Source organism: Gopherus flavomarginatus, chromosome 3 (assembly GCF_025201925.1).
Source record: "Gopherus flavomarginatus isolate rGopFla2 chromosome 3, rGopFla2.mat.asm, whole genome shotgun sequence".
Lineage (NCBI taxonomy): Eukaryota > Metazoa > Chordata > Testudines > Testudinidae > Gopherus > Gopherus flavomarginatus.
In genome coordinates, this window is record NC_066619.1 from 60,395,776 (window position 1) to 60,409,353 (window position 13,578).

Below are 13,578 nucleotides of genomic sequence, written 5' to 3' on the forward strand. Positions count from 1 at the left end.
GTGATTGTGATGTATTCCATCCTCATCATCTATTGATGTACAAATGCCATGTTCTTTATTAAGTAAAATGGAAAAGAAAATGTTTAAAAAAAAAAAGAAAATGTGAAAATAGCCAGCTAGGAAATTGGAATTATATAATCTAAACCCATGTCCCATCTTCCTACTAATATCTTTAGCAGTAAGCTATCAATTGCTTTAATATAAATTTGATAAATATTTATAGAACTCATATGAAAATAATTTTCATTGGATAACTTGCCCATTTCAGCACCTGCTTTTAGCAGGAGCATTTCAGCTATTGGTCCCAAGGAACTAAGTAGGAGTAAGTAACAGCGCTTCTCAGTGGTGGGACCCAGTTTTTGGATTCGACCTGCACTGGGAATCTATTAGAGACAGAGCACTTTTATAATGGGATGCAAAAGGCATCTCTTTGCTTAGATGTTTCTTAAGCATTAACAATTAGTCTATGAGTTTGTAATCCCTGGACTTTGGGCAACTCATGTAAATTGATTCAGTCACTGATGGGGGAAATGGATTTAGGAAATGTTTTATTTTGACATAATGACACCGATATCACAGTGATACAAGACTTATAATACACGTGTAACATCAAAATAACAAGGTTTTTACGTTGGAACGAATCACACTACAACCTAACTATTAGGGGAAGCTACAGTGCTGTGTTAGACAAGTATCTTAGCTTCAATATTTCTGGCTGCATTGTGGTATCTCCTCAGAACAGATGAAATAGGCCAGGGAGCAAAATCATTTGGTCAGGATGATAGATATGGTGGAGTGGCTTGGAAGGACTTAATAAGGAACAGAGAGGTTTGGAAGATTTGCTATCTAGAAAGCAGTGTCGGGGTAGAGGACGGATATTCTAAGTTCCAATTCTAACTCTGGTTCTTACTTATTTTGGGTACATTCTCTATCTTCAGTTTCCCTAGTAGTAAGGTGGGGATAATTATACCTATCCCAGAGGGATGCTTAAAGGTTTATTTTTTTTAAAAATGTCACTAATGTGCATATGTATTTCCTAAGACGAAGAATACTATACAAGACAATGGTGAAACAACCACTGACTTCAATGGGAGCAGGTTCAGGCCCTCCATGATGATTACTATGTAGGTTAAAAGTACTATTGTCAATTTAAAAGTTATAAAAATATCTTTTTTTATTTTACACTGTAAAAATGAAATCTATTAAAGACTAAGAATTGATTTCTACTCATGTAAAGATGACCATCCTAAAACTGAATTCTCTTCCTCCTTGAGGATATCATCCACAAACTGGCAAATGTTAATATTTTATTCTCCCTTTCTACAAACCATTATAAAACTTTTCTTGGGATCTGACATAAGGACCAACCAGGAGAGATTCAGGGCATGTCTTCACAGTAGGGCAATGCTGTCTCTGGTGGGGTGATTTCTAAAGTGCACTAACATGTTGTGCATTAATTGGTCTGTATAGACCCTGCTGGTGCACACTACAGGTTCCATAATGTAATTTAACATAGCGATGTCTGAAACAGTTTTATAATAAAGCATACTAGGGAACCTGTAGTGTGCACCAGCAGAGTCTACAAAGACCAGTTAATACACAATACGTTGGTGTACTTTAGAAATCATAATCCCATAGCATGTATTACCACACTGAGCAGACAAACCCTACGAGACAGATTCTCATCTGGGGCAGAGTGGTATTGCTTTACTGGAGTCACCAATCATTTTATACTAGCTGATGACCTGGCTCTACATAAAAAGAAATGATCACTAATATAACCCTTGAATTCAAACCAAAAGCTAAACAAACAAGAGGAAAAAAATGTGGCGTCATATTCATACTTTGGAACTATCTTGCTGAGACCTTATGTCCTATTTGCTTATGTTCTTTCCATATGCCTGAGAACCAACCAGACATTTTTATTTCCACATACAAGAAAAACAATAGGATTCATCTGACATTTGCCCCATAACAGAGTAATATTGTGATGCTTGTCTATTTACAGCAATGCTCTCATTAAAATACTGTTATAATATTATTCTTTTTAATAACCCTATTATTAATCTTTTAAACAGTTACTTTAAAATTATACTTTTACATTAACATAAATTCAGTATTTTAATCTTAAAATTAACTATTGCTGTGTACAATTCAGTAGATATTTATTAGCAATACATTTATGTAGATGCTTATGAATATCCTGCTGCCTTGAGAGAATGTTATTCTAACATGTCATGTTATTTCACCACAATTTGCATTGTTATAATAGGTTATTGACTGATTTTAGGTTTAAGGGACTAAGGTAGTATTCAGTAATGACTCTGAGCTACAAGTTTATTGCAAGTGCCCAAGGTTCATTCACCCCAAGCAATTTAGTCAATAACCAATTTTTATACTTCCATCTCCTTCAAAATTCCAAACCAATAATCTCTGGCTTTTTTTTTTTAATTATTTCAGTATCAGACTAACATTTCCCATGGAAATCAATATGGGTGCGATCCATTAGCCAAAAATCTGCAGCACTGCAATGCAAACATATTAAAAATATTGATCTTGCAACCTACTGATGTTTTGATTGACTTTAATGTTTGTAAGCAGCAATAACAGAATTTCAATGACTGAAACAAACTTTTGATTAAAATTATAGATTTTTAAATTTTTTTGCCATTTTACTGTTTTAAAGGATATCACATTGTTTACTTGTCTGCCATAAATGAGCACAGTAGTAAACACCTTCAATCCCTTATTTGTAAATATTTTCAGTCAGCTATAACTTACACATTTTAAAATGTATTTTGAACCATTTCTGACATTTCAATCCCACATCACATGATGTCTAACACCAATATACACATGAGTTTGACTAGACATATTTTTGCACCCCTTCTTTTTTTCTTGCCTCTTCTGCTCCCGTAGACTCTCCAATTACCTGCTGTGTCTAATATTTACAGAAAAGTGCCTGAGAAATATGTCTATGTTTTCATAGCAGTTGTACATGTTTCTGTTAAATCTTTCCACTTTGCTTCTTCCTTCCCATGCAAGCTATCTAGCAGAAGAAAATCTCACATCCAGCCTACTAGAGACATGCCCAGTCTAGCTCTAACGAACTTAGGTACTTCTATGGGCACCATTATTGTAACGTCTGAGCTCCTCACAGCGTTTAACACATTTATCCTTACAATACCCCTCTGAGGTAGGGATGTACTATTATTTTAATTTAACAGATGTGGGAACTGATGCACAGTGAGACTAAGTGACTTGCCTACGGTCACTCAGGAAATTTGTGGCAGAGCACAGAAATGAACTCAGGTTTTTTGAGTCCCAGGTTAACATGCTAACTACTTACCATCCTTCCTTTCTGACATTTGAGTTTGAACCAGGGTTTTTCAGAGGCATTTAAAAGTGTAGTTACCTTCTTAACCAAACTTCTACATTCTGTGAGGCTTCAGTGGATTTTATTTATATATATTTATAAACTTGTTTAAACTATGTCCATATTTCGTAGGTTTTTTCTTCTCCTCCACTTTCTTGGTACAAGCAGATCTGTCTTGTTTGTGCTGCTTAAATTATAGCCAGATCCATTAGAAACAGCGGAAGTGGTCATACAATTTAGAGTATTCCAGTTGAAATACCAGATTGGCTCTGCAGGAGTTTTTAATCATAATCTCCTTCCTGCTGAAATCCATCCCACCAGGTCCACAGCCCCAGACAGCTGATGTGCCCAGAGGGTCAAGAGAGGGTAAGGGTATGGATGCTAAGGTGTTCAGTCAACTTCTAGGAATGGTTTAGACCTGGGGAATGCTGACACATGGGAGCATCAGGGACAAATATTGGAAAATCTTTATTTAAGTTTATTATTTAGAAAAGGCACTGAATTACAGTGTGTCAGGGTTCATATAGAAAATTTTAACACAGCAAATGCCATTAAAAGCCAAGTTAAAAAAAGCAAAATTCTAGTGCCACCATTCTAGCTCCAAATAACACATACAAAATGAACCAAACTCTCACCCAACAAAAACTGGAAAAGGTAAGGGCATTGCACTATGCCGTAAAGGTCAACAAATCTGACTCCACTACACCAATGGGCATACAATATTTCAAGAATCAAATCACAAACATTTCAATTATTTGTTGCATTATAGTATAGTGCTAAAATGCACCTACAAAGATCCAGGACTAGTAGGATGGAAAGATTGGTTCTTATATAGCCAGGATCAAAACCTCATGCAGGTTTATTGACAAAAGTCAGCATTTGGAAATTCATCCAAAAGTAAATAGGAGACTAGTGCAGTTGTGAAAGCACTGGTATAATGCACACTGCCATTTACGTGGTCACGCTGGACTAAGTGAAGCTTTCCTGTGGTCTTCAAGAGTAGTGTCACAACCTGGTCCATTCCCACTCCGGAAGGAAATCAGTCTGTGGACCAACCGTTGGATCCCATCGTGTCTGGGCAGAATCAGACCTCTGTTCCTAGCTCTGGATCTCTAAGGTACACTCTCAGCCGCAGATCTTGTGTCTGACACCCTTCCTAGGGACATGGGCCACTGCTGCCAACATGTCTTAAACCCCAAAAAACAGTGCTTAAAACCCTTGAGATCTCAGTTGCTTATACATACTCTTTCAGACATCCACATGCAAATTGCATGTGAAAACAACCATTGTTCTCTGAGGTGGGCCAGTTGTTGATAGTCTTTCAAAGTAGATAGTCCTTGATGGTTCTTTCACTGACAGTCCTCTCTGAGGTGTCCCATACCCCTTTCAAGCAGGGAAGTTTCTGGAATATACTGACCATGTCAAGGGCAGGCTGGTTTTTTAACACAGAACACAAAATGGCAGTTATCACACACCAAATGGAAGATAGGGCACAAAAATGAAAGTCACAAAACAAAATGGAGTTCAAAATATTCCCTTGTCACACACAATGCTTTGCAATAATTCAGTCTAGAAGTGAAAAAAGACTATTGTGGTAGGACCACATCCAAAAGAAATGGCTCAAATTGCTTGCCAGATGCAGATGGTGCTTTTGGCCCCTGGTGCATCCTGTGACTTCAGTAGTGAAGTGCCAGAAGTACCCCTACATTATGAACTTCTTGAACATAGGGCACGCAAATCGCCTAATGGAACTGAAGACCACTTCCAGAAACTGGCTAAGCAGCTAGAAGGTAGAGAGGTGCTGCTGCATTGAAGATGCAGTCACTGGTAACCATGCAAACTACGCTTTAAGCATCCAACTACCTTTACACTAAAAAAATGATAAAAAGGACAATTTAAGGAAGGGAGTAAGTGGTGAATTCAAGTTATAAAATGATAAGTAAAAATACTGAACCTTCAGTAAGATATAAAAATAATTACAACACAGTATAAATTATGTTCCTGTTCCTCTTGGAATAAATGCTTACAAAATGCTGGATTAATAGTCCTAGAGCCCGTAGTCACTTGTCCACAAAACAGTTACACTACAGGCAGCAGTAGTGCAAGCTTTCTTACACTACATTGCCAATGTGCTCAACAAGCCTTAAACACCTCTAAGCTGGAGGGTGTATTTCACTCTCCATGTCCATTCAACCTTTGCAAGAGGCTGTGAACTGTGATGTCAAACACTTGCTCCATGAGATCAATTCATTTCACATAGGCCACTAAACAATTATCAGATGGAAATAACTTTGGGCTGGCTTTTAACTGATTATCTCTCAAAGAAGGGAAAGACACCATACCTTAATATCAGTTCCCTGAGTCATCTAGTCCATGACCCATTTGGAAAATGAATATTTTTTGCTTCAGTTGTTGCCTGGGACATAGTACAAAATATTCTTTGTCTTCATATCTTTGCATATTCATCTTTACAACAAGGAGACATTTAGAATGTCTATTTTTTGCATGACTTCTCTTCAGGATCTAAGTGCGAGAAGAAATTGCTAGTGAATTAGGGCCAGATTTTGAAAGATATTTACTCACTGTGGTGCACACAGTTGCAACATGTAACTGATCTAGGTATCTAAGGGCATATCTACATGACAGTAACTACAGTAGCACAGCTATGATGCTGCAGCTATGTTGCTGTAGTGCCGTAATTGAGTTGCTTCTTACATTAATGGAAGGAGTTTTTCCATCAATGCAGTTCATCCACCTCTCCAACAAGTGAAAACTAGGTTGACAGAAGAATTCTTCCATCACTCTAGCTATGTCTTCAGTATAGGTTAGGCTGACCTACTACGTTGCACAGGTGCAACATTTTCCACAGTGATGTAGCTGCGTTGATCTAATTTTTTGGGTGTAACCAGGCCTAAATCAGGTGTTGCAATGCTGAGCACCATAATGACTAAATACCTATAAAAATCTGGGCCTTATTGACTATTTGCATCAATCATTCTATTTTTCAGTTACTCAAATATGTTGTCATTTTAGAATGTGAACATTTACATCATGCTCATCTGACTTCAGAGAAGTTTAAGGCAGAAATTTGTGGAGACAAGTGGCTTTATAAAGAACCTATACATAAAGCCAGCCAGTTTCTGTGCAGTATGCACCGATAATGGCTACATTTGTCAGAAACAGTATTTGTCATACTAGACCAGACTTTGATCAATCTAAAGCCAGTATTCTGTCTCCAGAATTGACTAACACAGCATGGCCAACCCAAAATGTCCAAGTAATCATTAGATTGGCTTAAAAATAATGAGATTTTTAAAAAAGAATAAATTTGGTTGGGGGGAGTTATTTGTCTTCTGGTTTCTGATTGCTTACACAAGGCATATTTTCACGCTTTTCTGCACAAACATGAGGGCTAAAAACTTAGATTTATAAAAAATGAAAGATAAGTCTCTCACATAATCACTTAACTCCAGGAGCTGGGGCTTTAAGTAAAATACCAAATGTCACAAGAAATCAGGAGAGTTCGTAACACTGCTTATATCTGATTTTTTCAGAAGCAAGTGAAATATCTGCAAAATGTTCCTCTCCCAAACTGTGCAACATTCTGTATATGATGGAAAAAATCCTTCATAACTCCTGTAACAATTAGCTAATGCCATTTGATTACCATTACCATTTTCTGACCATGGAAACCACCAGCACTATTTATCAATACTAAATACTATCCTCTATGTTCATTGTGTTAACAGATAGTAAATTACAAAATATAATAAAAATAATAGTTTTCCAACCACATTTGGAATCTGCACTTAAGCACAGAGTCAGAAGAATGGATCTAGGTAAATCATGCCAACCTTGTCCTCCAGCAAAACAGTGCGACCTTTGGATGACCAACTCTTTCTTTCATTCAGGTCTTTTAATACAGATACTTCCATTTGGCCTCACCAAATGAAATTCTGGTCTTCTTCCCACTCTTTAGTCCATGATATTCCTCTCAATTGAAGCAGCCCAGCTGGCAGATTGCCAACAGAAACAAGCTACGTATGGCAATGCTGCTCTGCTGTGCCCTGATCTGTCCAGGCCCCCATTAACTTATGAGTGTCTATTCAAGGATCCTGTTTTAATGTGCCCATGCACAGCCAGGAAAAAGTCTTCCAGATGCCGTTCTTGGCAGTTTGCATGTGGATACTTTAAAAAAATTAATAAACATGCAGTTTAAAAATCTGCAGGAAAAATAGATTGGTATATGCAATGCAAACAAACAAACAAACAAACAAACAGAGGGTCAACATTCAAATTTAAGATACTGAGCCTGCACTCTTCATATTAACCTAAATGTAAAGTTCATGGTCATGTCCTCCTCCCTTATTTTTCTGTTTGTTTAGTGGCATCACTGATGTTTAGAGAAATAGCTATATTTGTGAAGGGTTGCATAGCAGAAGTTCTGTATATATTCATGAGAACACAAAACATTGGCTTTTTATTAGCTTCCATAAACAGAAGTTGATGGTTTTTTATTTTTCTAATTTCTTAATGACAAATTGGTGATTAAAAAAATTGTTACTAGAATCTAAACAATGTTCCCCACCAGATTATTACAATTTCAGTCAAACATGGTGTCTTAACTGTCTGACACAGTCTTTACATTCTACTATCATTATAACCCTACCAGGGTGTTGGAACAACTTTTATAGTGGGGGTGCTAATGATAGAATCCATGGAAACCATGTATTTGGTGTGTGTCAAGCTGGGAGGGGGAGGAGGGAAGGGTGCAGCAGTACCCCCAGCACTTCTAGTTCCAGGACCTTTGAATCCTACATCAAATCAAGGGACCTTTAGTCATTAGTCGTATTCAGTAGAACGACAACTGCAGAACTGAAAGAAACTAAAAAAATTTGATACTTTATCACAGAAATGAAGCAACATTTACGTTTGCTGAAAATGAAAAAGACAGTGGAATTTTCAGAGTAAAAATGAATCAAAATATGCATATAACCATTTCATGTTCAACTGCAGGAATACGTTTTTGTCTGGATACCTGTAATGTTTGGTCTGTCAAGCATTGCTAATTTGAAGAGGGGAAAAAAAGCCTACAAAGCTAAGAATGTGGCTTTGCCTCCACATTTGTCTTTAAGTATGTAGTTTGTGGGCACTCTCACAGAAACAGCAAATTTCTTCCTTTGTAGTCAAGGAAATAGTTTAATGTATTTGCTTTCCTGATGCACACAAAAAAAGGAAAAGAAATATCAACACAGATACTCTAGTTTCTAGCTATGGTATTTATATGACCCCCATCTCCACAGTATCTGAGTGTCTCTCAATCTTTAATGTACCTAATCACAAAACATCCCTGAGAGGTGGAGGTTTTTCTCTTATCCCCATTTTACAGATGGAGAATTGTGGCACAAAGACTAAGTGACTTGGTCAAGGTCAAGTAGGACATCAGTAGCACAGCAGAAATGGAACCCAGGTCTCACACAGCTCAGCTGGCACTCTAACCACTAGACCATCCTTCCTCTCTTGGAGATGCTAGGGATCAAAACCAAGGACTTATACATGCAAAACATGTGCTCTACTATTGTGCTGCTTCCCCCAGTAGTTGTATTTTAGGCCCTGATCAGGCAATACCTGTACAGGGAGTCGTAAGTGCCCACATGGAGCCTGTGTTGGGACAGGAAGTTTCACTACTAACCTGAGTCCATGGGGTGAACCAGGGAGAATCTACCCCAAGTTACTGTGTGGTTCATCATAAAAGCCCTGGAACCAATCTGTCTGGTTCACAAGACCTGGAGTAGGGGCAATGCAGTGCCCCACCCTGAGGTATAATTCATAAAGTTGCAACCTGAGGCCTTGTCCACACTACACAGTCAAATTTCATAGACAAAACAGTGGAGGTGTACACACAACCATGCTTCTCCCACCGATTTAAATTTTCCTGCTATGCCGACATAATAAAACAACCTCAACTGGCCGAGCTTTTTGCAACAAAGTTAGAGTGACGGAGTGTTTGTGTAAACACTGCATTTGCTTATGTTGCCCTAAGTGGCCTCCAGGAGGTGTCCCACAATGCCTATCGTGGCAGCTCTGGTAAGCAGTTTCTACCCCACTGCCCTGCAGCCAGATACACAGGCATGCACTCCTCGCTCTTTCAAGTCCAGGGAAATTCCACTTCCTGGACAGCTCACATCACATCTTTCCAGCTGACTATTCTGGCTTTTCGTAGCAAACACACCCCTTCCTGGAGTACATCAGAGTTGCTAGATCTGTCGGTCTGGGGAGAGGAGGCTGTGCAGGTACAGCTCCAAACCAGCCATAGGAACTTTGACACTACGAGCAGATCGCTCGTGGCATGGATGAGAAGTGGACATGCAGCAATGCCATGCTAAGATCAAGGAGCTGAGGCAGGTGTACCAGAAGGCAAGGGAGGCCAACCATCGCACTGGGCGTCTATCCAAGGAGCTGCACACCATCCTTGGTGGTGACCCCACCTTCACCACCAAGAGCCCTGTGGATACTTCGGGGGGATTGGGAGTCCTGCAGAAAAATTTGTTAATGCCCACCGAGATCTCCCAGGAATCCACAGAGAGCTCTAGGAAACTTCCCTGCAGATACTCTGCAGTCCTCTGCCAAAGGCTCCGTGGCAGAGCTGCTTTTTTTCTTCCCGCATTGTAAGAAACTTTGCAATATTAATCAGCAATTATTTCTGCAGGAACCAAACCAGCACACAAATGTGCAGCATATGGTCCCAGTCTGAAAACCACATGCATGCAGAAGATGCACCCTTGAATCTTTGGTTGCCATCTGTAGTCCGAGTTCAGCTTTGATCATTCCCTCCTGTGGAAAACGGTATTAGTATTCAGAATAGTATCCCAGGACACTTGTATGATCCCCTTTCTGATACCACCCAGACCCTTTGTCCCATCTTGCACCAGCTCTGCGGGCTGAACTCACCATATTTAGTGCTCTGGCCATGCTGCGTACTTGCCAAGGAATAGTGAGGAAGAGGTATACGTACCTTTTATGATTCAAGACTAAGAGTGCACACACAATCATGACTCTGTATATTGTTTCTTTTGTTTATGCAGATATGCCCTTAATGGCCAGCTCATACACACCAGCAGAGTCTGTCAGATAAGGAGGCGAATGAGGAGGAGTAAGAAGAACATGTTTTGCAAAGTGCTGCCATCGTCAGATCAGGCCAGCACAGAGCAGAGAGAGAGACAAGAAATGAAAAACTAGAAATGGATAGCCAATAGAGGAGACAGGGACAGGAGTGGATAATAGAAGGTCAGGAGTGGATGATAAAGATAATGGAGGACCAATCAGAGATGCTCAGGTCACTGATTGCACTACAGCAAAACACATACATGCTCGATTCCCCCGGCAGTCCATACAGAACTGCCTTCCTTGCCCTCCCCAAATTCTAACCACACATTCCTGTCATGTTCCCAGTCAGTTGCAGTCCCCCTTGCACTACATTCCTAAGGACATTTTCCATAACGACAGCTGGATTTACACACGTGTAAGATCCTCACTTCAGAGAGTGCTGCTCACTGTCATGTCCCTTGTAAGAAACGTTAATCTGTGTATTGCTATTTAATAAAAATTTAGTCTTACAAAGACAGTGATTATTTTTGACCTACACAAGATAGTTGTAGCAGAAATTCATACACAGTGGGAACCGGCACATTTGCAGACTACAATTAATGCTCAGGAAGGAATTATTACAGGGGTCATTCAAGGTGGCAAATAAACAATGCTTGGCTGAATGCATTACAGAAAGACACATTACTGGGGCTCATTGTAAAAACTCTGCTGCTTCAAAACTCTCCTGATTAAATTTACCCCTGTTGAGCCCCTTTAATAGCCCTGGTGTCTGGCTGCTCAAAATCAACCACCAGGCGATCCACCTCAATGGTCCACCCTTTGGGAAACTTTTCCCCCTTGGCTTCACAAATGTTATGCAGAGCACAGCAGGCTGTTACGACCATGGGAGTATTTTGATGTCCTACTCTGCCAAAAAGGCAGCGCCAGTGACCTTTTAATCTGCCAAATGCAGATTCTATGGTCATTCTGCACCTGATGAGCCTGTTGTTGAAATGCTCCTTGCTGCTGTCAAGGTTTCCGATGTAAGGCTTCATAAGCCATGGGAACAAAGAGTAAGCTAGGCATCCCAGGATCACTGTGGGCTTTTCCACATCCTCTGTTGGAATCTTCTGGTCTGGAAAGAAAGTTCCTGCATGCAATTTTCTGTACAGGAAAGTATTCCTGAAGATGTGCGCATCATGCACCTTCCCTGACCACTGCACGTTGATGTCAGTGAAACGACCCCAGTGATCCACAAGAACCTGCAATACCATAGAGAAGTAGCCCTTTCTGTTGATGTACTCCATTGCAAAATGGTTTGGGTCAAAAATGGGGATGTGTGCGCCATCCACCGCCCCGCCGGAGGTAGGGAATCCCATTGCCACAATTTCCTGCACATTGCCTAGAGTTACAGTCCTTTGCAGCAGGAGGTGATTAATGGCCCTGCACACTCACATCTCTGCAACCCCCCACAGTGGGCTTTCCCAACTCCAAACTGATTTGGAACTGACCATGGCAGTCTGGAATTGCCAGCGTCCACAGAGCGATCATCACATGCTTTTCTACCAATAGGGCCAGTCTCATTTGGTGTCCTTGCACTGCAGGGCAGGGGTGAGCTCCACATACAGTTCAAGGAAGGGTGGCTTTGCACATATGAAAGTTCTGCAGCCACTGCTTGTCATCCTATACCTGCATCACAATTCAATCCCATCACTCAGTTCTCGTTTCCTGACCCCAACAGCAATGGGATCCATGGTGTGCAGCTGCATTGTGAATGCCATCATCCATCTTTAATTGTTTCTTCCCATTGCACACAGCAGGGAAGGCACCACAGAATCCCATTAAAATTCACAGCTCATGAAATACTGCAGGATCAGCCACGTTGTATTCATAACACCTATCACAATACTGAAGAGCAATGCAGGCTCCAAGCTTTCAGGCAGAGATGGTGGGTGCAAAGCTTACAGTTGAAAAATGGCACGAAACGTATCAGAAACCCTTGGAATTATGGGACAAGAAAACTGCATCATTGGGTGGTGATCCCACAACCCTGATGCACTGCGATCCATTCCCAGAGCTCCTAGTGGGGGAAGCTGATGATTTGCACAGTGGGATAGCTACCCACAGTGTACTGCTCTCTCTGTCAGTGCTACAGGATCAACTGTGGACATGCTCCACAGACAAAAGGAGCATTGTGTGAACATGCACAAGTGATGTATTTACAGCAGTTTATAATTACTAACATAATTTAAGTCAATTTAACTCAGTAGTGTAGACATGGCCTGACATTTAAACCCACCCACATGTCTGTCAATCATTTGCCTGCTTGTCCTGGTCAACAGGATCAGGGACTTGGTGGCCCAATCCTGTAAGGTGCCGATCACCTTCTGGAAAGTGCTGATCATCTCCACCTTCCCCTGACATTGGAGTTAATGAAACTCAACCACCACCTAGGAGGCATGCAGCACTTCACAGGAATGAGTATTAACTCATACAGGCTGATTAATAGGATATATTTTTGGATTAACAGGGTAATCTGACAAATCCTTTGGGGCCAAAATGTCTTCTCCCTTACTTAATCCTTTAAAAAAAAAGTAGTGAATTAAAATGTGACTATGTTTACTGAGTACTGTATCATTTTGTATTGAATATTTTTGGGGCCTCAATTATGCACTCAGGTGATCTTGAATAATCTAGAGATTTACACAATTGTTTTGAAACTATTTAAATTGGGTTTCTTTGGCATGAACTGAACACCAGAAAGAGAAGGATAGGATGTAGGGAAAGAGATGGAAATTAAAATGCAAGAAGTTATGATACACTTAAATAAAACAAAAACAAAAAACCTTTTGGCACTGAAGCATATGCTCTGCCACCTGCAGCTAAAAGTAACATACTGAGAGTGCACATTCTGTCAAGAATTACTAGTTTCAAGCATGGCTGGTGATTTTGGACAGTAGCACTTAAGAAACCTTCAATCTGGCAGTTTTATCAACACACATTTACTAAAGCATCCCACTGTCTAAACTTGTAGGAATTTGGGGATCTGACCTTAGGGAAGACAAAAAAAATGTGTTTTGATCTGGTCCGTTAAACATTTTTTTAAACAGATCATT

At 40.1% G+C, this 13,578-nt stretch overlaps 1 protein-coding gene across 7 annotated transcripts in view; it reads right to left on the minus strand.

Annotated features, from left to right (window-relative positions):
* FAM172A (family with sequence similarity 172 member A) overlaps positions 1 to 13,578 on the minus strand; it is a 368,850-nt gene that overhangs the window by 45,580 nt on the left and 309,692 nt on the right. Inside the window, exon 11 of one of the 7 annotated variants that reach the window (XM_050943919.1) lies at positions 5,856 to 5,899. The exons of the other annotated variants lie outside the window; for them this stretch is intronic. Within the exon in view, the coding sequence (XP_050799876.1) occupies positions 5,871 to 5,899 (29 nt within the window). The 3' untranslated portion in view covers positions 5,856 to 5,870. Of the gene's footprint in view, positions 1 to 5,855; positions 5,900 to 13,578 lie in introns of those variants that run through there. 7 annotated transcript variants of the gene reach the window in all.